The sequence below is a fragment of the Helobdella robusta genome (genome assembly GCF_000326865.2).
Source record: "Helobdella robusta unplaced genomic scaffold HELROscaffold_21, whole genome shotgun sequence".
Classification (NCBI taxonomy): Eukaryota; Metazoa; Annelida; class Clitellata; order Rhynchobdellida; family Glossiphoniidae; genus Helobdella; species Helobdella robusta.
The window spans coordinates 2,251,258-2,276,904 of NW_008704124.1; the positions used below are offsets into that span (position 1 = coordinate 2,251,258).

The following is a 25,647-nucleotide window of genomic DNA, read 5'->3' on the forward strand; positions in this document are numbered from 1 at the left end:
AAAATTGTGGAATGTTCTCAAAGTGAAGACATGTTCGAAAGGAAAAAAAAACAAGACACAGTTCGATCATCAAATTATTGGAAATTGGATTATTTGTACAAGTTTAATAGGTTTCTGGTTGAGTGTGGAAAAACCAAGCTTAAATGAAACCTTTATAAGCGTTGAAACAGACTTGTGGTTCTTTAGCAGACTGGCAATATGGCGAAATATATACAAGCCTAAAACGGTTGAAATGAATATGCCAGTTTGAGTTCTTGATGCAATTATCTTGAATTCCATGGTCTGCGAATATATGAAGAAAAATCATTTATTTGTATACTGACTGTTTTAGCTTCGTTATCTGCTCGCTCGATCGAATGAATATTAACGTTTCTGTTTGATTTTAGTTTCTGAAATCTATTACCATTATTTGTAATTGTATGTATGTATGTATGTATGTGGGTGTGTGTGTGTCTGTGTGCGTATGTGTCTGGTGTATATTTATGAAAAGGATTGTTATCAAAGCTTACATTATGTGAACATTTTTCTTTTTGAACAAAATTTAATTAAGGCACCGGCACAAGTATGTTCTTTACTTTTTTGTGTCTTCAATAAACAACAACATTAACAAATATATATATTTGAAAAAAATCTGAAAACTTGTTTAATTTGCCGATCATAACTTATCTTTTAGTTCATTTTGTAAATTTGTTCTTTTTTTCTTATTATTTATAATTATTGAGAATGTAACATTTAACATTATGGTTCTGTTCTTTTTTTTCTTTTGATATTATGATTTTTTTTATATATTATGATTTTATAGAAGTAGGACCAATTGCAAATAGTACTTGTACTAATTGGAACCTTAAAAAAACAAAACAAAAAAAAAACAAACAATATATATATATAGATGAACTTAGAAAAATTATCATATAGGGCCTTATTCAACCATAGAAAGTAAGAAAGGAAGAGGTAAAAAAAAGACTTGAACTGACAACATCATATATGACCCAAATATATGAAACCCGCCAAAAAAACCTTATATAATCCAAGATAACCGAGATCTTTGACGACTTCTATAGCGCCGAGTTTTCGCGAGGTGGCGATTTCACCGGCCACCTGGAGACGAATTTTCACGATTTCAAGTGGATTGGTGAAGATGACTTGACACGCACCTGCCTGATTATTATTATTAAATATTATTAATTATTGTTATTATTAAATAACAAATATAGCATTAGGAGTTGAAACTTCAGAAGTAGAAGTGGTAGTAGCAGGTAGTAGTAGTGGTAGTGTAGTAGTATTAAAAAAAGTAGTAGTGATGGTTATAGTAGCAGCAGTAGTGGTAGTGATGATGGTAATTATGTTCGTGATGGTAAGCGATGATGGTGATGATAATGACGTAATAATTAGTATAACACAACAGAAGTGTGCTCACCGAACAACCGGCCATTATTTCTCCCCATAGAGGAATCTTCCCGTCGGCAGATGTCGTCTTGTCTCTAACGAAATCGTTCACCTGTGATAAGTAGAAGATAATAATAATTTGCATGGCATTCCGTCTACATTCGATTGCGCCCCGGTTACATTTTGAGCGGCTCCGGCTACCAGGAGCATCAACCCCTTCTTGAATGTTAGAGGCAAAAGTCCTCTCTGGGGCAAATTTTGTAGGTAATTTAGAATTCTTAATAAGTACTAAAAATGTACTTAAACCAGTTGAAAAAATTTTTCATGCAGTAAACAATGGAAATAAATATATTTGTTTAATGGGAGATTTCAACATTGATATCCCGAACAAAAACATGCTCCATCTTACGGCTTGTTGTAATTTTGCACTATTATTCGGTACCCTAACCAGAAGTAATTCTTGGTCATTTTATTTTGATCAAATCAATCGTAGAGTTCTGAAAAAACCTTCTGTGTAATTTTTACATTTGTCTTTTATGTTGAGAAAACATTTGAAAAAGTGAAGAGTGATGATTTACTCTTAAAAAAAAGTTTCTCTATTATGCAAATCAACATCTATTTATAAATTTGGTAGACAGACATGAAGATGATGATGAGCTTGAAACAATCTCTAAATTTCTGCACCACCGGGCATAATTTAAAACATTCACCTGTTTTCTTTAATATCATTGAAAACAATAAAATAAATTCCATCGTGGAGAATTCTGTAGAATATAGGACATTTAATGCCAAAAAAGGAAAATTACTAAACTACAAAGTTCATAATTCTATTTTCATTGTACTTATTCTTGAAAATATTTATTTGTTCATGGTATTACGTGCAATAACTAATTTACTTGTATTTCATTCCAGTTCGGCTATTTTATTTTTTTATTAATTAGTAGTTTGCAGTAATAATAAATAATAACTTTTTATTAATAACTAATAATTTTTTAATAATTAATAACTTTTTAATAAAAACTATTTCTATTCATAAAATTTGGTATTTTTATCTTAAGAAATGCGTGATGGACAGTGGCGATAATTTTTCATGGTGGTTTCTTTTTGTTTTTTCTTCCAACTCTGCCTCATTGAACATAACGTAACCGGGACGCAATATATGCAACATATTTCAATATTCAAGATTCATCCGGGTAGACGACCCCCGGTCAACCCAGCCGTCCATCCTTTCGAGGTTGGTAAATGGGTAGACGACGTAAGTTGTCGCATGCTGGCTGGCGAGATGGCTCGGTGATTCAAATGCTCGCTGAGTCAAACATCTCAATGGCTATCATATACTCAGCGTATATGATGCGGTGCTTGCGCGTGCACATAAATACATGTTTACGTCGTGTGAAAAGGATAAACAGCCTTTGTGGCAAAAGATGGCTGCTTCAAATCAATAGATGAAGAAAAGAAGAACATAATAAAAGAGCATAATAAAAGATATATAGATAACATAATATATCTGTAACATTGTAAGTGGTTCTGCGTATGTCAGAACTGCAATAATAAAGACTAATAAAAAAAAAAATTTCACTATGCGATTTCACTATATGAAAGTAATAAAAAAATATTAATGATGGCAATGATATAATAATTTATTAACATTTTAATATAAATATAAAATTAGCGATTTTTATCGCTGTATAAATATCGTTATCATTATCATCTTCATCATCGCAATCATTACTATCCTCATCACCACCCTGATTAATACCAAAAATCTAATCAACTGAACAAACGACTAACCAACCAACCACCGAGCCAACAAACCGACCGACCGATTAACCACAACCAACCAAGCAGCCAGCCGTCAACCAACCGTTAATTTGATAGCTTTCTCTGGAGCCACGCCCACAATCTGCGGCAGAAGTCCTCTATAAAGTCCAAAAAATCCCTCGTGGCGCAGAACTTTCTTGAAACAGTCGAAACTATTTTTGTACATCCTCTCTCCGATATATGAGGCCGTTCTCTGGTTTTGCAGACGAGTTTTCACTAAATCTATCGGGTAGACTGCAGTTGCACCAGTTGCTGTTCATGTGTGTGTGTGTATTTGTAAGTGTGCATGTTATGTTTACATGTTTATGAAACATTTGTATTTGTTTGTGTAGTGTAACCCTTTACTGTAACCTCCCCTAATTTTTAGGGAGGGGGGGTTACAGTAGAAGGAGTAGTCACCAGTGGATACAGGGATACAGGAGTGACATTTTTGTCTTAACAAAATGACAGATGTGGATGGCGTCGAGGGGTATTTCGGTTTCATCATAGGTAGCCAAACGGCAACCCCCGATCTCCGGAAAAATGTCGTCTAAACGTGTGTTGTTGTTGTTGTTGGATACAGGAGAAAATGGCTCATAGCCAGAGAGGCTACAAAAGAACCAATGCAGATCCTTTAATTATAGTTCTGAGGAAGATGAAAATGAACCCTCATATTACGTTATTGAGTTCTGTAATATGAATATTAATTTTTTTTAAACTTCTAAACTTTGATCATTCGCTAATTTCCTAATTAGGTTACGACAATATTTGTTCGGAGAACGTTACGTTACATCGTTTTCCTTTGCACAACGCCGATATGTTGCAGAAATGGATAAAAGCAAATCCAAGAATTGGGCACACCCCAATAGCCAAATCGTGAATGTGTTCATTGCATTTAAAACCCGATAATTTCAACAACTAAAGTTAAAACAAAAATGTCACTCGTAATAAAAAAAAGCAAATAAAATTTTATTGAAAACGCGATTGAAAGATGATGCTATTCCATCAATTTTTCAAAATGTTCCTTCGTATTTGAACAATTCAAATGTTAGCAAACCAAGAAGTGGAAATGCCTCCAGTGAAAAAAGAATTGACAAACACAATAATTCTTTAATGAAATTGGAGAAAAGTTTTCAAATGGATGATGGTATTAGTGAGTGTTAGGTATAAATGATATAAAAGAAAAATTATTGCAAGAGCAATCGTTACCTAGAGGATTTATTATTAATGTTGTTTTAAGTTTTCTTATAATTGGGAAACATCAAAAAATTCTGGTTTGACAAAAGAAACATTCCTTGCCATGAAACAAACAGTTAAGGCTATTATTGAATGTTCAATGTATCTTTTGAAGACAAAAATTTCAACTATGTGCTTTTGGGACGGTAGCCATCTGATGAGTCAAGATTTGGATGGTTCAGGCAACTGTCTGGAGCTAACTATTACTTGTCAATGAGACAAGTACTGGAAAATCACAGAAAAATTTGTGCCATCTTCTTCTTCAAGTATTCGCAGTTGTCTTTAGAGGAATTTAAATTATGCCGTCCATTTTTCAACATGAGGTCCCCGCTTATTATGCTATATGGGTATTTAATCACCACTGAGCTATACCAAGGCAGAGAAACTTTTTGCTTTCACAAACGGCTCAAAAGGTTTAGTTGTTTCGACATTTGTAAACTATACAAATAGTTAAATAGCTACAAAGACCAAATCAATCTGTGGTGCAAAACGTTGCAACCGAGTATAAAATTGTCATTGAGACGACAAAACAAAGAAATACAATTTTGAAATATTGAAAAAAATTTGACATCGAATGGGTTAATCTTCATCATCATCGTCACGTCTCATCATCATCCTCATCATCATCCTCATACCTCCAGCCACTGAACCCAGCGTGAATCTGTATGCGCTCTCCATTATCTGGATCAAAATTCCTCTGCCTTGTGCCAATGAATCCTGGATGGTAGTGATAATAACATTGACAATAGCAACAACAACGACAGTAACAACAATAATGTGAAGTTTTTTGGCGCGCATATTGAATGAATGGTTCACGTGCATATGTTGGTTTGTTTGGCACGCTTGTTGTATGGATTGGTCTTGTGTGCATGCTGGTATGGTATTGCGCGAGTATGGTTAGTATGTTTGAGAATGAACGGAGTGTTCTGGACAATGGTTCCAGGCCGGTCGGTTTTTCTGCGGGTTTTCTGGTGTCATTTGGTAATTGAAGTTTGAATATTGTTCTGCGGTTTTTCTTAGGGATTTGTTTATTTATTACGACTGTTCGGTTGCTGTTGCGTATTGGTTTTTGTTTATTTATTTCACCTGGAATATTCAGTTTAACTTATTTAGTTTGAAAACCTTTTGAAAACATTTAATTCACAGAACATCGTAGATATATTTGGATTTGGTGGCCGGATTTAAGCGTCTATCCACATTTAAAAATGTTATAAATAGAAAATTTTTTATTGAATTCAATTAATTTTATGTCAATAACTTAAAAGCTAAGCATAAATGACACATAATAACCACATCACTAATTGTGAGGTGAGCTGGACAATTTTCTTTATGCTATAACAGCATTTATAGCAGAATTTATAGCTTATAAATTATAAGCTGATCTTTGTATAAAAGAACTTGTGCACGAGTATATACTATATAATTGTATATGACGGATCATATAGCAACACAATATATATATATATATATATATATATATATATATATTTACAATATTCTATAAATTCTACCGAATGTTTGGCGTTAATATGTTTGTAGTTCGTTTATTGAACTACCTTCTTTTTAACTTCTAATTCTCGAAAGAGATGGGGCAGTCGCTTCTCGCGATCTTGTTCGATTGTTAGATTACGTCGGTTGGTCGCAGAACTTCGAGTAAATGTTGGTAATAGACCACAATTTTTACAATATTCTATAAATTCCACCGAAAGGACGAACNACAAACATANNAACGCCAAACATTCGGTAGAATTTATAGAATATTGTAAAAATTATGGTCTATTACCAACATATATATATATATATATATATATATATATATATATACATGAGCGCATAATTTAAGAACATTAAATTTCAGAACATGTTAAATTTCATATAAAGTAGATCGTTTAATTAATTGATATTAATATAATATTGAAAGACATTAAAAGAAGAAAAACTTAGAAACGTTTTGACTCGTTTATTATCAACCGGAACAACAAAAAGTGAATTTACATAGAACACTTAGTAAAAAAAAATAGATGTGTATCATGTTTTAAAATAAAACTCTATGCTTTATATGCCCTCCCTTTAATCTTCACTGATCATTTCTTTCCACACAATACCCCACCAAGTTCCCTAAATTTCATCCATCCCACACGAACTCTAGTCGTAACAGCGCTCAAACATCCTCCATCCGCGTTCAGCTTAACCCCTAAATAAACAAAGCTTTCCACTCTTTCAATACCTCCACTCAACCCCGTCCTTGCATCTGTCCTATTAATCACACCATAAACACATTTCTCACATTTGAACGTGCCTTCAACCTTTTTCAGTGCTCCCCTCACACCACTACATCTCTTATGCACCCACTTTTGACATCTATACACAATACCGAGTTAGCCTTCACTCTCCTGTCACATACCCCACAGGGGTCTATTTAACTTATCACTCGCTCCCCACCTTCCCCACTTACCATTACCTTCGTCTTACCAATATTAACTTTTAACCCTTTCTTTTTGATAACACTTTTCCATCTGTCAAATTTTAACTGCAATTCTCCCATGCTATCAGCCATCAAGAATGAACAAAAGTAACAAACAAAAAACAAACAAGCAAAAAACAAACAAACATACGGCAATAGCTTGATCCTGATAATGTATAGGCAGCATCTCTGTGTCTAGTGGTGCCAACTTCCTTATATCTTGAAAGAAGATCTTTCTGGAAAAAGGATCAAATGAAAATGGTTAACATCAAACCTAACCATCAAACTAACCAATTAAATTGATCAGTAAAATCAAACCAACCAATGAAATTTATCAATCTGATCAAATTCTTCTATCAAAACAAATTAGCCAATAAAATCCGTCCATCAAACTAAACAGACCAATCAAAATAATCCATTCAAATAAGACAGCCAATCCAATTTTTTATTCGAACAAACCAACCAAGAAAATTAAAATATTCAACCAATTTAAATTTATCCATCACTCTGAGTCAACCACTCAAATTTGTCCATCCATTCAAGTCAACCAATAAAATTAATCCATCCAAACTGACCAATCGCATCCATTCAACCAACCCGGTTTGATTTTTAACGGAAATAAGTTGAAACAAAATGTCGATCTCCAGTGGGGTGACTTGTGTGTACTTCTGTGCTTCATGCAGTAATTCCTCTGCAGTGTTATTATTATTATTCGTAAGATTTTTATTATTATTATAAGAGGTAGAAGGACAGTAGTTGCTTTGGCTGTAGAAGTGTTAGTAGTAGTGTTTGTAGTAATAATAGTAGAAGTAGCAGTAACAGTAGTAGTAGCAGTAGTAGTAGTAATAGTAATAATATAATACAGTAATGCTTATAATAACTACAACCATTCGACCAATCAGTACAAAACAACATTATAAAATGAAAAATATTAACTAATGATAGAAATAATGCAGATTTGATTGACTCAATGGCATGAATTTATATTGTAAGTCTGTCCTATGTGCATATTATAAGTCAGCATTTAAAAAAATGTAAAACCGCCACCTTAATTTTCTCTCTATTTGTTGTTACAATATTAAAATTGTTTGGAGAGACTGAATTACAACTTTATGAATTTAGCCAGGTTTCTGTGAACGATGATCCATTTGCTACAGCTATCAACTCTGCTACAAAACAAACCTTCTAATAAAATGTAAGCGTCTGGATAGCGGTTAGACGTGCGTCATTAAGTTCATTTTTGACGTTTTAAAATAGCAGTTTGTTCATCTTTTTGGATTAGTTTGTGTTGACTCCTGCTCTAATTCTGTTACATGTTTTTCGAAATTATATAAAAAATCGTTAAATTAAATAAAGTTAATTTCGTACATTATCTCGTAATTTGCACTGCATAGATTATGGTAAATTTGGACACTTAACGTAAAATGAACAGTCTAACCGAGTTACATAATCAATGATCGGTACACTCCTTCTAGACGTATAATCTGGATGTGATGTAAATGAACTCTTTAACTGTATAAATCGACTCTCAGACATTTCGTAGGCCAATTTTGTTTTGTAATATGTTGTTAAGCCATGAAAGCACTATAGTAAACAACTGAAAATTTAAAAAAGTTTGGTTTTTCGTGGTTAACGAAACGAAAAAAGTTTTTAATTTTTTGACTTTTTGATATAGCTCGAAAAATTTAATACAGATTTCAACAAAATTTTGTGATTTATTTCCAACTATAAAGTGCTTTTAAAATAACAAAAACATTATTTATTTTGAGATAGATTTTGAGCTACACAGCTTTGAAATCGGTGAAATTATCAAAAAATACGACTTTTTCAAGATTTTTCTTAAAAATGTTTTTGGTTTGAGACAATAATTTTTATTTGTTTTATCATAATATTGTTTCATTGATACGCACACAAAATTTCATCACGATATGTTGGCTAGTTCAAAAGATATAGCGTCCTACATTTGCACAAATTTTAAAAAAATTGCTCAAAAATTTGTGGGTGCATTCACAAAATTCTTAATAACTGAAAAATAACTAAAAATTTTTAAAAAAAAAAAAATTATTTTGTTGATGAAATACATTGAAGTACCTATTGTTAAAATTAAAAAAAATAGGAGATTGTCTGGCGTGAACTTTTTTTGAAATTGTTCAAGTTGACATATATATTGAATTAAGACTGTCTATTTAATTGCATATATATATATATATATATATATATATATATAAAATAAAAATTATAATGAAACAACTATAATAATAATAAAACAGAGCATTGACCTCTGGTAAGCCCCGCCTCCAAGTTATTCTTAGCACCGGATATGTATATCTGTTTTATGAGCTCCATGTTATTCAATAATGAGATGAAGGCCGTGAAATAGGAATAGGAAATATGTTTCGAGTGTAGTTTTTTTGTGCCCCCAGATACCACCTGGATGTGTGTGAAAGAGTTAGTAAGTGGATGAATGAAGTGAAGAATGTGTAAATGTGGGTGAGTGAATGAGTAAGTGAAGAGTGAAGGAACGATGGACGAATTAAAAAAAACATAATAATAAATGAATAAGTGACTGAATAAATAATAGAATGAAGATAAGAATAGGTGAATGAGCTATTCATAAAACTTAATAAACTGTAACATACAACAGCAGCAACAAACAGCAATGATTTTAAACTGCACTGTGGAGCCTTTTCAAAGCACCCCGTGTGCCGTGTCGCAGTGGCAATGGATGTAGTAAAAGGAAAACTGAAAAGTCCAAATGAATTGCATCAAGATGCAAATGTAGATCATATAGCAAAGTACCAAACTGTCCTAGATAAATTCAATTAAGCAGATTGTAATGCTATGATAATTCTCTCAACCAATATGACAAATGAAACATATGAAAAAATTTTAATTATCATATTGACTGGCAAATAGAGGTTGGCGAAAACCAAGGGATAAATAATTTCTAGAATTTATGAAAAAAACCACCTTATTCAAGTGGTAGATAAAACAACTGGTAATTACGCCAGTGAACCATCTGATAGAAGACATTGATGTTGGAGAACACTTCCACTCTAGTGATCATCAAATAGTAAGATTTAAAATACTTTTTGTGCAACAAGAAAAAAAGCTATATGGACTTTTGAAAAAACCTGGCAGAAAATATAAAGACAGACAGCAAAAGTTTTTATAGTTGTGGAAAGAACGTCTAAGTTGCCCAGGGCTGGTCATCCCCTCTATTTTTTAAAATTAAAATTTTTGGGGTAGGGGAGATGGGGGCTCATTGATCTCTGGAGCACATTGATCTTTAAGCAATAACATAGCTATTTCTAAATATAAATGTAGGCCATCACTATTTTAGTTTTCCTTTTGTTTCTATTCTACTTTTAATCCTATTTGTTTATGGACTTTCTGCCGCTGAAGTTCGAAAAATTAGTAAGTTTGATTTTACAGGGAAAAACCAACTATTCACAACAGGTTAGTTTTGTAAATTAAAAATCAGATAAATATTTGTTTGATAAATTAAATTTTGCAATGTGTAAAGATATGTCAGAGGCTTATTTTATTATTTAGTTCGATTTTCAATCACAACTTATTGATGAGATATCGCCATTATAGTGTGCTCCATGCCATGGGGGCTCCTCTGTACTAGTAAGGGGTACGTTGATCTGAAGATCAAAGTGCCCCTACTGTCCTCAGATAATAATTCTCCAGGATGTTTAGTCATTTTTCTCTAACCATGCAAAATGCTATTTTTCCATTATTGTAAAATGTAATTTGTGTACTTTGCAGGTTTGGTTTCATAATGGTGAGATATCGGGAGCGAAAAACTAATCGAGGTAAAACACCTGTTGAAGTGATGAGAACAGCAGTTGATGAAGTTCTGAAAAAGAACAGAGCTATCAATGCTGTTGCACGTGAAACTGGAATTGACCGAATGACATTGAAGCGATATGTTCGGAAGAGTAGTCTCAGTCCAAGTGTAGGTTTGATACCGAATTGGAATACAAGGCAGGTATTCAATTTAGAACAAGAAGAGATGCTTGCAAAGTATTTGCTGCAAGCATCTAAGATGAACTATGGACTATCCACCAAAACAACTCGCCAGTTCGCATATGATATGGCCGTTGCGAATAATATAACATGCCCATCTTCATGGTCAATGAAAAAAACTGCTGGTATTGATTGGCTCCAGGGTTTTATGAAAAGAAGACCCGAGTTGTCACCACGTGCAGCTGAAGCGACTAGTCTGGCAAGAGCAACAGCATTCAATAAATATAATGTCAGTGAATTCTTCAAAAATCTTCACAAGGTTCGTGCAAGGCATAACTTTGGTCCGGAGAACATATACAATGTAGATGAAACTGGACTCACAACTGTGCAAAAGCCTGTTAAAGTTATAGCCGGTCGAGGATTGAAACAAGTCGGAAGGATGACATCTCAGGAAAGAGGGAAATTAATTACAGTATGCTGTGCTATAAATGCAATTGGTAATTCCATACCACCTTTGTTTATTTTTCCTCGTGTCAACTTCAAAGAGTTCATGATAAGAGATGGTCCTCGAGGTTGTGTCGGATTTGCAAATCCATCTGGTTGGATGAGTTCTGACATTTTTGTGGAGTGATTGAAACATTTCATAAAACACTCAAAGGCTTCATTTGACTACCCTACTTTACTGTTATTGGATAACCATGAAAGCCATATATCAGTTGCGGCTTTAGATGTTGCAAAATCACATGGTATTATAATGCTCAGCTTTCCACCCCACTGCAGCCACAAATTGCAGCCTTTAGATAGAGCCGTGTTTGGTCCTCTGAAGAAATACTACAATACGGCTTGTGACAACTGGATGGTCAGTAACCCAAGACCACTGACAATATATGATATTGTACCAATTGTTCGGGAAGCATATACTAAAGCTTTTGCAAAATCGAATATAGAATCTGGATTCCGAATCGCTGGCATAGAACCTTACAATCCGGACATTTTTACAGATGATTTTTTAGCAGCATCGGTTACAGATCGCCATACACCTGCTACAGAAATGGACACAGACAACAGTGCTTATGGAGTAACAGCTACATCCAATAATGTGGAGCCATCACAAATGGTTCTAGCTGATGATGGAGAACCAGAACAAATGACTTCAAATCCACAAGTTTGTCAAAAAAAATTACTATTTCTTAAATATTTTAAAAATTCTTGTCTGATGCTTAAATTTAGCAAAACTGCAAGATACGATTTTTATTTGAAAACAGAATATTTTTTTACAGACTGATGATGTTAACATGGTTCAATCTAATATTCACTTTCCAATATCACCAGAAGTGTTGAAACCATTTCCAAAGGCTTCAGCCAGAAAAAAGCTATTTCGGAACAGGCAACAAAAAACAAGAATTTTAACTGACACTCCAGTTAAACATGAAATTTTTCTTGCAAAAGAAAAAAGTGTGAATAAAAAAAAACGAACATCCGATACAGTAAAAAAAACAAAAGCCATGTCAAGCGTTGATTATCTTGGAACACTAGAAAGTGATGACAGTGATGGTGATGCAAGCAATCCTCAGTTGACAGCAGAAGGCCCAAGTCTGGACTACGACTGTTCTGCATTAAAAAGTAATGACTATGTTGTAGTAAAATTTAAAACTAAAAAGAAAGTTATTCATTACATTGGCCAAATAATATCGGAAGCTGGAGATTTAATGGTAAAATACTTGAAAAGGGAAAAGATGTCATCATTCAACTTTATCTGTAGAAATGCTGAATTATATCAATTTATAAAAGAGGACATTGTTTGTAAAGTTCCAGATCCAATTCAGCATGGTGGGACTGCTCGAGTCAGTCGTCACTTGGTTTTTCCCGTTGATTTGACAATTTTTAAAGATCTTAATTAATGTTAATTTTTATTAAAAATTATGAATTATTATATCCAATGTGTTTTAACGAGTTTTTTGGAGGCAAATGAACATCAAATCATATTGATTTATACCTAGGATCAATGTACCCCATGGGAGGGATCATGGTACCCCGTATATGGGGTGCTTTGATCCTTTGTAGGGGTTGTACCAAAGTTAAATTTTTTTAAAAATTTCTTGTATTATACAATTGAAACTGAACTTAATACATTAAATGAATGTTCCTCTGTAAATTGCACAAATATTAATATTCACTTTTTGGTTAGTTTCACTGTTGTTACAAAAAAACCTCAAAACAGATCAATGTGCCCCCATCTCCCCCCTATGTAGTCGTATCAGATATTTTTATATTCACGTTGTTGATCGTATTGAACGTTTTAAACTTCTTTTTTGGTTTTAAAATGGATGATTTAAAAAAAAATTGAATTTTTACTCATCTGATATTTTTACAAATAAACTTAAATTAATTCAGAAAATAAAACTGAAAATAAAAGTTAAAAATACATTTTTTAAATTTACTGCTCTCTGTGGTGCAATATAAATTTTTGCTAATTACTGAAATAAATATTTAACTATTTACTCAAACACCCAGTTGGGGGTTGTAGAAAAGATGCCTATGGGCGAGTTAACTTCTCTGGGCGTCTTGTATTTTAGACTGAACCAAAAAAATCATCTAAGAAACCTGCTAAAAGTCTAACTTTTAAAAAGATTAATGAGAAAAAAGTAAGATGTCTGATTTGTTGCGAATGGTTTTCAGACATTATGTAAATAATAGTCAAGTGAGGAGCAAATTTTTTTTGATTAGAAATGTTTCATTCATCAGAGCACATTCAAAAAAAGAAAAAATACCAGTAGATAAATGTAACCCTAACTGGAACATCTTTGGTAGGAAGTTCAGAATTACAGAACGGAAGCTGTATTTGAACTTGGACAATTGAAGGAGGACAAGAGCCCAGAAATTGATGGGCTTCATTCAAAATTCTTGAAGGAAGTTAGAATGGAAATAAGTAGGCTTTGTAGACTTTGACAACCATATACAACAATTCTCTTTCATCTGGAAAGATACCATCAGACTGGAAAGGTGCATTAGTAGTACCTTTATACAAAAAAGTGAACCGTGCAATTACAGACCAGACAGCTTAACAAGCATTGTATGTAAAATACAACAAACAACAACAACACACGTTTAGACGACATTTTCGCTGAGATCGGGGGTTACTGTTTGGCTACCTGTGATGAAACCGAAACACCCCTCGACGCCATTAACATCGAGGGGTATTTCGGTTTCATCATTGTATGTAAAATACTAGAAAAATAATTAAAAGCCGGATCATAGAACACTTATAAAAAAACAATATAAATGGAATGTTAAGAGACACATGACTTGGTGCAAGAAAAACGAAAAGGTCAAGTACAAGATAAAGATCCGATCTCTTTGGGGAGCGCTATTCCCTATTGCGACAAACAATCTGCAGATAGAACTTTGTCGTTTTTTACCAAAATCATTTCCTTCTATTTTGTCAGAAGAAATTAGAAAAAAATATTTGGTGGCTAGGGCAGCCATGAGTGAAATGCTGTCGGAACTGGTACCAGCGTTTGCTCTCCACGGGTGTACAATAGGGTTATGACCAAAATATTTTTTACTGTTTCTAAATTGGCATACTTGTATGAAATGAGTTTCTTTATGTAGAATACGAAAGTAATATTCATTTTATAAATTCTTTTAAAAAGTTCCCCTACCAAATGAATTGTTTATTTACCTTTTACATATATGTGGTATTTACACATGAAATTGTGTCATTCATTTATTATGCCATTGATGTAGGAAGAAATTCCTACGCTGTATAGATATGTGTAGTATAATTTAAGACATTTTGCTATCAGTAAGTATAATTTTAAAAAAGATAATTATGACTCAATGCGTAAATTTCTTACTAATGTTTTATATGATTTTGTTGTTGATAAAACTGGCTCTAAGGTGGTGAATAACACGTGGAATCACTTTTCATGTATGTTGTCGATGGCAACTGACTTATATATACCTAAGTTTGATAGGAATAATAAAAGGTATAGGGTAAATTTTCCTTCAGCTTTGGTTTCACTTATTAAATATAAATTATGGAAAAAATTCCTCAACTCTAAGACAGCCATTTTATTGAATAAATTTAAAAAAGTTAGAAATGAAGTAAAGAAATGTTAATTTAGTTAAGAATAATTATATATTGAAGTTGGAAAAAAATATTAAAACTAATCCAAAAGCTTTCTGGCAATATATTAATGAAAAAAGAAAATCAAGGGGTAATATTGATGTTTTGTCTACAGATGCTTGGCTAGAACCTCATAGATTGTATGACGAAGTTAATGAAGATAAAGCATACAATTTATGCGTGAAGTTCTTAAGTTATAAAATGGATGAAAGTGATGATGTTTCTCTCATGTTACAAAGCTCAAGAATCTTTGGAAAGATTTAAAGGTCGAGTTAGGAAAAGATGAAAAACAGTGACTTACTGCTGATGTGTCAAATAATTGAATTTCTCATTTGCTGCAAGTTGGAGATTGTTAAACAAGACTGAAAGAAAAGTTGAAACACTCACAGATCAATTGTGTAGCTATGAAAGATTCAAAGATTCTTGGAAGGCAAAACTGAAAGTAATAAAGTATTGTTTGTCAAAGCAACAAGTGAAAAGTCATCTCAAAACATGAAAGGTCAGAGAAAAAAACTGCATTTAAACAACAGCTTACGGTAGTAGCATAATAATAACGTGGTAGGGGGCGGCACACTGAGTTTTGCCCCCCATGGCAAATACGCTAGTTCCGGCCCTGACCAGCAATACCAGTAGTAGTTTCATCAACCCGTAAAAGAAGTAACATTTTATTATTGGTTTAGTCGGTTCTATTCTTGGTGGGTAACTGTTTTGTGATATTTTAATTTTATCGTCAAATTCAAGAATAAATGATTATGAAGTAGTATGAATGTATAAGAATATTGAATATTAAATTTTGAAAATTATATTAACTGTTGTATTGAATTATCAGATTTATTATTGCTATATTAATGGATTATTCGGATTATTTTGCTTTGCTAAAGATAATAGCCTGATGAGTACAACTGAGTGTGGTATGCGTCGCGAGAAATAGTTAACGGGGATTGGATTAATAAAATTACTAATAAAATTACAAAGAAAACACCTGTGTTTGTTTGAATTATTAAATTGAAGAAAATAATATTTAACTTAATTAACGAGCAATAGAATACGAACCAATAATCTGCTTTTGCCTTCATCAAAGCACTAAAAACCAGAATTTTCGAACAAAACCTAATCATCCAAATCTCATCAACATCAAACTCACTCCGACTTACAACCCAGCCAAAATCACCCCATGTCATCGTCCACCCACCATCTACATTTTGAATGTCACTAGCATTGTCAAGCCACATGCTATTGAGAATTTGAGATGTGACGTATATCATCTACACCCCGACATCATCATCATCATCACCGAGTCATGGCTTAGGCCAGATCACCCTGATGGTTTGATCGCAATAGATGGCTACACACCCTTTAGAAAAGACCGCCCTGGCAGGCGGCGTGGAGGAAACGTTGTCATCTATTTGAAGTCACCCATCTCATCTCAAATTCACATCGTTTTGCCTCACGCTATCAATGATGCATTGGAAACACTATTGACAGTGAACCATACTTCATCTGCCAAATCATCCATCATACGAAGTCTCCACCACGATGGGTTACATCGATGAACTCTCTAACATTGCGCTGGGGAGCGACTCAAAACTCATCATTGGGGGTAACTTCAATCAACTCGACCATTATTCCATCCTTCAAACAGGTCTACACCCTATATTCTGGGGCCCCACCCATTAAGGTCCCAACCTTGACAGAATATATGGGATTAATGTAAACCTGGACATCACTCACACTTACAGGTCGCATGTTTCAACGCATCATCTCGGGTTGGTTGCTGCTCCTCCACCTCCACCAACTAACTCAACATCAAGAAACAACACTACTAAAAATGTCCTCTCATTTCGCCGTTGTCATCCTTCCCAGAGTAGCGCCTGCCTTCAACATCTCAACAACTTCGACTTTACCACCACCAACAATATTCTGCCAGCAATTTCTAATAATAATAGAATTAATTTTGATAATATTAAAACTAACCATGTTAATAATCGCCCTACTAAGAGTAATAATAATTGTAACAATAAAAATAATATTAACAATGGTGCTAATGATAATAATAATAATAACAACAATATTAACGATAATACGATCTTAACTAACTCTATTGACAATTTTTGCAACACTGTTTTGATAAATTTTATAAAATCATCAATTCAACTTAAAATAGGTACTATTCAGCATCAAACATCACGATCAGATAATCAGACCCTACATTTATCAGCCCATTTATCAAATTTCTACTTCGCCAAAAAAAATAAATTCATGAGATTAGGATCCATCCTCAAAGCCACAGCGATCACCAAATACATCAATAAACTATTTCAACTTCAACTCAAAAACTTTCACTAATAGTAAGTGTGGAAGCAAAGCCATGTGGGAACAAGTCAACAAGATTAGAGGCTCTGAGAAATCACTCAACACATCAACCGTGCAGCATATTGATGCCAACACACTCAACACCCCCTTTGCTTCCATGTCAACTGACCCGTTCTACAAAATTCCACCAACAAAAGCAACAACAGTCAATAGTCGTCAACATCAACAATTTACACCATACTCCGTCCTGCACATGCTAACGAAAGCTTGCTCATCCGGTACAGGTCCAGAGAGTCTACCAGCATGGTTTCTACAAATCATCGCTCCATTCATCTCCAGCACCTTATGTTCACTCAACAATCACTGCTTAATACACTCATTCATCCCATCACAATGGAAATCCAGCACAACCCATCCAATTCCTAAAACAAAATACCCATAATCACCAATAGATTATTGCCCAATATCTATCACCCCCATACTCACACGTATTCTAGAAAAATTCATCGTTAGGTCATTCATCTATCCATGTTTCAACCTTCCATCCATCAAACCACTATTACAAGATCAGTTTGCATTTCGCCCTACAGGTTCATCTACATCCGCTATCATCCCTCTTACTTCCACAATAACATCTCTTTTTAAAAATAATAATTATGTTTATCTTATTGCCCTCGACTTTTCTAAAGCTTTTGACACTCTCAATCACTTCTCACTTTCAAATAAGTTAGCCTCTCTTCCTCTACCTGACAACATTTACAATATTATAAAAATTTTCTATCTAATAGGAGTCATTCTACTTTTTATAGCTCTACTCTTTCGTCTACTCATGGTCTCCTAAATAATATACTACTGGTCAAGAAACCAAATGTGATTTTGTGTGTGCTCGACCCAAACTGAGGCCATGCTTGTTTGATAAATAAATGCTACTCGCTATATAAGTTGCTGTTGTTTACTTTTGAACGTTTTGATTTCGTTTATCATCGCTTGTATTGTGTTGTTGATTTTGCTTTTTATTTCACTGATTTATTTAAAAATATTAAAATTATTAAAAATATGTTATTTTAAATAATTAAATTCAAAATGGTTAATAAATGTTGTATTTATGGCTGTAAATCTGGGTATACGTCAGAAAATCGTTCGGAGTCTAAAATTACGGAAAAACAGAAAATCACGTTTCATAAATTTCCAATTGATGACGAAGAATTAGCACGAAAGTGGTTGAAAAATATCGCGTGAAAAGATTTTCATCCTTCGCAACATACCAAGTGAGTTCTCTTCTTTTTTTACTATGACTATTTTTTCTATATCTTTCTATATCTTTTTCTATAACTTGTAAATATTATTGTCTTATTCTAGAGACTTTCTCTTAAGCCTCTCTAACACTTCTTTGTCTCCGACGAGAGTAGTTCGGGGGCGAATTTTTTACTTTAATCTTAGGGCTAATAATAACAATAAAAACAATAAATTTAACTCTAACAAAAAAATAAATATAGTTAGTAACAATAATTATATTAATAATAATAGTACTAATAGCAAGTATAATAAGAATAACTTTATTAAATCCCACTCTAATGTATTTAATACTAACGATAAGAATAATAATTCTAATTCCGTTAGTTTAAATAATATAAATAGATTTAAAAGTACCAATATCCAACCTACATCTACATTTTCACTATTTAATATTAACATAAGATCAATTAATAAAAAAATCGCTTTATATCCATCAAATAATCTCTTCCTCCTTACCTGATTTTTTTACTCTTACTAAAACTTGGCACGAGAACTCTAACTCTCCCTCTCTTATTCTTGCTACTCCTGATGGTTACAGCTTCCTTGAACTCTCTAGACCTCCAAAAAATTTTCTATCATCTTCTCATTCTTCTTATGGGGGTATCTGTCTATTTTATAAATCTCTATTTACTGCTTCCATTAATACATCTTTTAATTTTTCTTCTTTTGAATGTCTTGTTGTATCTCTTAAGTCTTCTTCTCTATCTTTTTATATTGCTGTAATCTATCGCCCTCCTTCTTCTTCTCTCACTTTATTCTTAGATGAATTCTACTCACTCGCTGAATCTCTCTACTCTTTTTCTATTCCTTTCTACATCTCTGGTGATTTCAACTTGCACTTTAATAATTTATCATGTTCTTACACTCGTAGATTTAATGATATTTTGTCTCTTTTTAACTTAACGCAATATTGTTCTTTTCCTACCCATACTTCTGGTAACACTATTGATTTTATTATAGCTTCATCTTTTTCTAAGCCTATTAATATCTCTGCTAGCTCTGTTCCTTATTCTGATCACCTTCTTATTGAATCTGTTTTTTCATTAAATTTTCTTTCTTCAAATTCATCTATGTCTATTTCTAAAAGATGCTGGTCTTCTCTTAATAAAGATATTTTTCTTCAATCTCTTACTGAAACTATTTTTGATACTACCTTATTTTCTGATGTTGATGATTTTGTCTATGCTTTTAATATCTACATTACTTCTATTCTTGATAAGCTTATTCCTCTTAAATCTTTTACTTATAGGCTCTATTCTCGTAAGGCTCCTTGGTTTGATTATGATTGTGTAGTAGCCAAGAAAAGTTTTAGAAGACTTGAGAAAGCCTATAGGTTAAATCCATCTAACTCTCTTTATTCTATCTATGGATCTGAATTGATTAATTATAAATATCTACTATTCTCTAAACACTCTACTTTTCTTAGAAATTCTATAACATCTGCTTCAACATCTAAAAATAGGTGGTCTGCTCTATCTAAACTTTTTCATAAGAAATCCTCTCACTCATCTTTTTCTGCTCAACAGTTTCATGACTTTTTTGTAAATAAAATTACTTCTTTAAGAACATCTAATTCTAATTTTTCTTCTCATAACTTTACAAAACTTACTACTGAATCTTTTTTTGTTTTTACTCCAATAAATCTTTTAGAACTAACTAAACTTATTAATTCTATGTCGTCTACAACCTGTTCTCTAGATCTACTTCCTTCTAATTTACTTAAAAAATTTTCTTCAATATTTTATCCAATCATTCTCAAATTAGTTAATTTATCTCTTTCCACCTCTAAATTTCCTACTTCTTATAAAAATTCTATTGTTATTCCTATTCTTCAATCTTTATATTATACAAAAATGTAACATTTGTTAATATGTTTAAAAACGGATCTTTTTAGAGCCAACTATATGACGTTAAGCCACAGTTAAACCATAATAATGACGCTTTTAGTATGTATGTATGTCATTGTCTCGTTGAATAGTATGTGTCTAGTTTGGAGTTGCATTGTAATTGATAATATATTATTTTTTGGTATCGTATCGTATCGTTTTGTAGCGTAATATTAATTAGTAACATTAAGAACCGTTTGTTAGCGTAATAATAATTAGTAATATCATGAACCGTTTTGTAATGTTTGTAAGGCTTTCAAACATTTCACGCACTCAAAACACTCCGTTCACATGGTCTCAGAGGCATCAAATTATTCGACATCACCGAATCACTCATCATCTCACGCATCAAATATGCAGTTCCCTCCTGGTCTGGTTTTGCCACGCAACAACAACTTCAGCAACTACAATCTCTCATCAAAAAACTAATTCGCTTCAACTACCTACCTGCATCATATACTACCGTCACTCAGATATTCAACATAATCGATTCAAGACTTTTCAAGAAAGTAAAAAATAACAACAACCACGTCATCCATCCTCTACTACCACCAATCAAAACTACAATACACAACCTTCGTCAGAGCAAACATAACTATCAAGTCGCCACCCAATCTACATACCAGGAAAAGACCTTCATCACAAGACACCTCAAACATATTAGCGCTTAATAAAACTTTATCATTACAGAACTAGTTTTTATTTATTGATCACCTCACTAATTCACCAACTAACTCACCATCAAGCATATTAATTCCCGTTAAAACTTTATCACTCACAGATCTAGCTTTTATTCATCGATCACCTCACAGATCTAGCTTTTTTTTATTCATCGATCACCTCACAGATCTAGCTTTTATTTATTGATCACCTCACAGATCTAGCTTTTTTTTATTCATCGATCACCTCACAGATCTAGCTTTTATTTATTGATCACCTCACAGATCTAGCTTTTTTTTATTCATCGATCACCTCACAGATCTAGCTTTTATTTATTGATCACCTCACAGATCTAGCTTTTTTTTATTCATCAATCACCTCACAGATCTAGCTTTTATTTATCGATCACCTCACTAACTCACTAAGTCATTATCTAGTCTATCAATTTGCCGTTACTTCATTTTATATTCCATTGTTAATTACTTTTCTTTTATTTTTCTTATTATTATTATTTATTTTATTTTATTCTAACATATTTTATTTTTCATGTTTTATCATTTTTCTTCCTCACTTTTTGTATTTATTTTCTCACTTATTTGTTTAATTTTGTTCTACTGCCTTGCATGTTGTTACAGTTTCTGCGTTTGTCAGATCCTGATTTTTAAAGAATAATTTTAAAAAATGTATTGTTGATTAATAATAACAATATCGAACTGAACTGTGAATATTGAAGATTTATCCTCATTTGAATATCAAACTGTTGATTTGATTTCTGTTATGCTTTTCGTTCATTGAAAGGAAATATCTAAACTAGCTCGGTGTTGTTTTAAGTTGGGAATAATAATCCTCTCCGAAAATAATTCGTGACAAACGTGTTTTGCCTCACATCAAAAATTGTTAACGAAACATATTTCAATAACATGTTTCAACAATGCCAAAAATTCGACAATGAAGAAGGGAGAGGATCTCGTGAAAAAAAATCCTGCTTCACTTGCATTTATAGTTATCTATCGAGCTCTTTTTTAGTCATCCTTTTTAAAAATTTATCCTCCAATCCCATTATAGATGATGTTGAAAAAAATTGGACAAGAACACACCGAAAAAGGCAATCTAGATGAAATGTAACAATGCACAAGCATACTCAATTTGTGCACAAAATTCATCAAATCAAAAAAGTTTAGGAATATAAGGAAAGAGATTTGTAGCAATTCCACTTTGAGAATGGTTTTTAGTATTTTTTAACATCATTCAAAGTGAATGTAAATAAATGTAACGATAATTAAGACAAATTGTAGTTTGTCGACCATCCTAAAAACGAAACAAATTTTCAAACAAAAAAAAAACACACAAAAAATATTTCAAAATTATTTTACGAGTGAATGAATGAATAAGCAATCGAATGAGTGGATGAATAGAATTTCGACTGGATGAGTGTTCCAATTAAAAACTACAACAACACGAACGTGCACAGACCATCTTTGGCATAGTGAATAATTAGTGAGTGTATGAATGAACGAACTAATGAACGAACGAATGAACGAACTAATGAACGAACGAATAAATGGTGTAAATGAATGAATAAATGAGTGATCGAATGAATGAGTGAGTGAATGAATGAAGGAGCGACAACAATAAAACAAAAACAAACAACTAATAACAGCAACATAAACCTGCAACAAATTGTCCCTGGCATAGTCGGTAAGTAGATGGCTCTTCAGTGACAGCATGACGTCGTTGAACTGGTTGGCAGTTATGAATCCCTCCATCCTCTCGTCGTACTTCATGAAAGCTTGCAAGGCGTGCTCCTCATAGAAATCCTGGACGGTGTGGTGGAATGAATGTCTGTTTGTTTGTGTGTGTGTGTTTGTTTGTATGTGTTTGAATGTTTGTTAGTTTGTTCGTATGAATGTCTGTTTGTTTGTGTGTGTGTGTTTGTGTGTGTTTGAATGTTTGTTAGTTTGTTTGTATGAATGTCTGTTTGTTTGTGTGTGTATGTGCTTGTTTGTATGTCTGTTTATTTGTAAGTTTGTTTGTGTGCTTGCTTGTTTGGTTCTTTGTTTGTTTGTATGAATATTTGTTTGTGTTTGTGCGTGTTTTTTTGTTTGTCTGTTTGTTTGTGAGAACACTTGTTTGGTTCTTTGCTTGCATGAATGTTTGTTTGTTTGTGTGTTGTGTGGCTGTGTGTATGTGTTTATTTTTCTAATTGTTTGTGTGAATGCTTGTTTAGCTCTTTGTTTGTATGTATGAATGTTTGTTCGTGTGTGTGAGTGTGTGTGTTTGTTTGATTGCTGGAATGAATGTTTGTTTGTTTGTGTGCACACGCACGCACGCACACACGCACACATCAAACATACGTGCAGAATCTTGGTGAATTCACTGTAAGAGACGAGTTTCTTCTTGTCCTTGCCGAAGTGCAGTAGTATGAATGATGAGTCAAAATCAAATGGAATTCTCTTGTGCAGTTCAGTTTTACAGAGGACATCAAAAAATTCATCTGCGCGTTTTTAGTTTGGTAGCGATATTTTTTCGGTGAATTGTTGATGAATTATTGAAAAATTGCTGATGAATTAATTATTAGTGAATCATTCTTGAAGTATTGATAAATTATTGGTGAATTGTTGATGAATTATGGATTAATTTTTGTATGAATTGCTAGCGAATTAATTCATTGATCAGCAATCATGCAAACAATCAATAAGCAGCCTAAACTGATCGGTCACTCACTCATTCATTAAACCAACTCACCTAAAAAAAACCAACTCGCCAACTCACCAATCAATCAAACAACCAACCAATCAAACAACCAACCAATCAAACAACCAACCAATCAAACAACCAACCAATCAAACAACCAACCAATCAAACAACCAACCAATCAAACAACCAACCAATCAATCAACCAACCAACCACCCAACCAACCAAACGATATATATCCGTTACTATTTTTATCAAAAATCCTAAATGCAAGGGCATATATTGAGTCGGGTTGGACTAGGCAGCCTTCAAATGCTTGAAATTCATTGAATGATATCAATCTGCAATTAGTTGGTTGGTTGGTTGGTTGGTTGAGTGAGTGAGTGAGTAAGTGAGTGAGTGATTGGTTGGTTGGCTGGTGGTGGCGAGATAGATGGATGGAGGGATGAATGAATGAAAGAAAATTGTCACTATGCAATGGGTGAATGGGTAGTGGAGTCAACAGATGAATAAAATAGTGGATGAATGAATGAATGAATGAATGAATGAATGAATGAATGAGTGGATGAATGAATGAATGAATGAATATATGAATGAGTGAGTGAGTGAATGAATGGATTAACATATGAATGAATGTATAAGATATATAAAAACGTGGCATTGATTTGTATAATTTATGATGATTTGATTTAAATGAATAATATAATTTTATAAGTTATCGTTCTTGCTTGATTACGTCGTAAAATTAATTGATGTTAACGAGCTAAATTAACAATCAATCAATCAATCAATCAATCAATCAATCAATCAATCAATCAATCAATCAATCAATCAACCAGCTAACCAACCAACCAGCCAATCAACCAACTAACCAACCAGTCAATCAATTAACCAACCAACCAGCCAATCAATTAACCAAACCAACCAATCAGTCAATCTATAAATCAATCAGTCAATCTATATGATCAACCAGCTAACCAACCAATCAGCCAACCAACCAATCAACCAGCCAATCAACCAACTAGCCAGCCAACCAACCAACACAAACCCATCATTAGTAGTATCAACAACGTTGGCAAGCAACATTATAGTGTCTTCATCATAGACTTCCGAAGAACAATCAGCACCAGCAGTAGTGGCAGTAGCAGCAGTAGTGGTGGCAGTAGAAGCAGCAGCAGTAGTGGTGGCAGTAGAAGCAGCAGCAGTAGTGGTGGCAGTAGAAGCAGCAGTAGTAGTGGTATTAGAAACAGTAGTTGGCGAATTTGATGAAGATGGGGGTGGTGGCATGACACCCAAAAACTTGCAGATGAAATCTCTCGGAGTCATATAGTGGATGCCATTTCTTTCGACTGAGGCGTACTGATGGTGGTGGTGGTGACGATGATGATGATGATGATGGTAATGATGAAGATGTTGCTTATGAAGATGATAATGATGATGATGTTTATGATGATGATGATGCTGATGTTATTCTGTATGCTGATGATGTTGCTTATGATGATGATAATGGTAATGATGATGATGATATTCTGTATAATGATGATGATAGTGGTGGTAATGTTCTTTATGATTGTGTATAATGATGATGACGACGACGATGATGTTGTTGTTGATGATAATGATGACGGTGTTGATGAGTTTAATGGTGATGGAGATAACTATAATAACAACAACAACAACAAAAATGACAACAACAACAACAACAACAAACCTTCAGAAAGACAGCTTTTAGTTTTTCAGTATCAGCCCTCTTGACAAAATGCTAAAAAGTAAGAAAAAATTAAAAACAATATGGAGGAAATAATAA

General features: G+C 33.2%; 1 protein-coding gene across 1 annotated transcript; it reads right to left on the reverse strand.

Annotated features, from left to right (window-relative positions):
• Positions 1 to 978: 978 nt before the first annotated feature.
• Positions 979 to 25,217, reverse strand: HELRODRAFT_77826 (hypothetical protein; the record flags this gene model as incomplete). The annotated part of the gene is made up of 12 exons (XM_009018421.1): positions 979 to 1,158; positions 1,418 to 1,498; positions 3,251 to 3,459; positions 5,058 to 5,123; positions 6,865 to 6,916; positions 7,435 to 7,577; positions 9,166 to 9,316; positions 22,816 to 22,962; positions 23,500 to 23,639; positions 24,066 to 24,181; positions 24,889 to 24,946; positions 25,133 to 25,217. Coding segments are annotated over 12 exons (1,428 nt in total), but the record flags the coding sequence as incomplete, so codon positions are not given.
• Between the last annotated feature and the right edge of the window lie 430 nt (positions 25,218 to 25,647).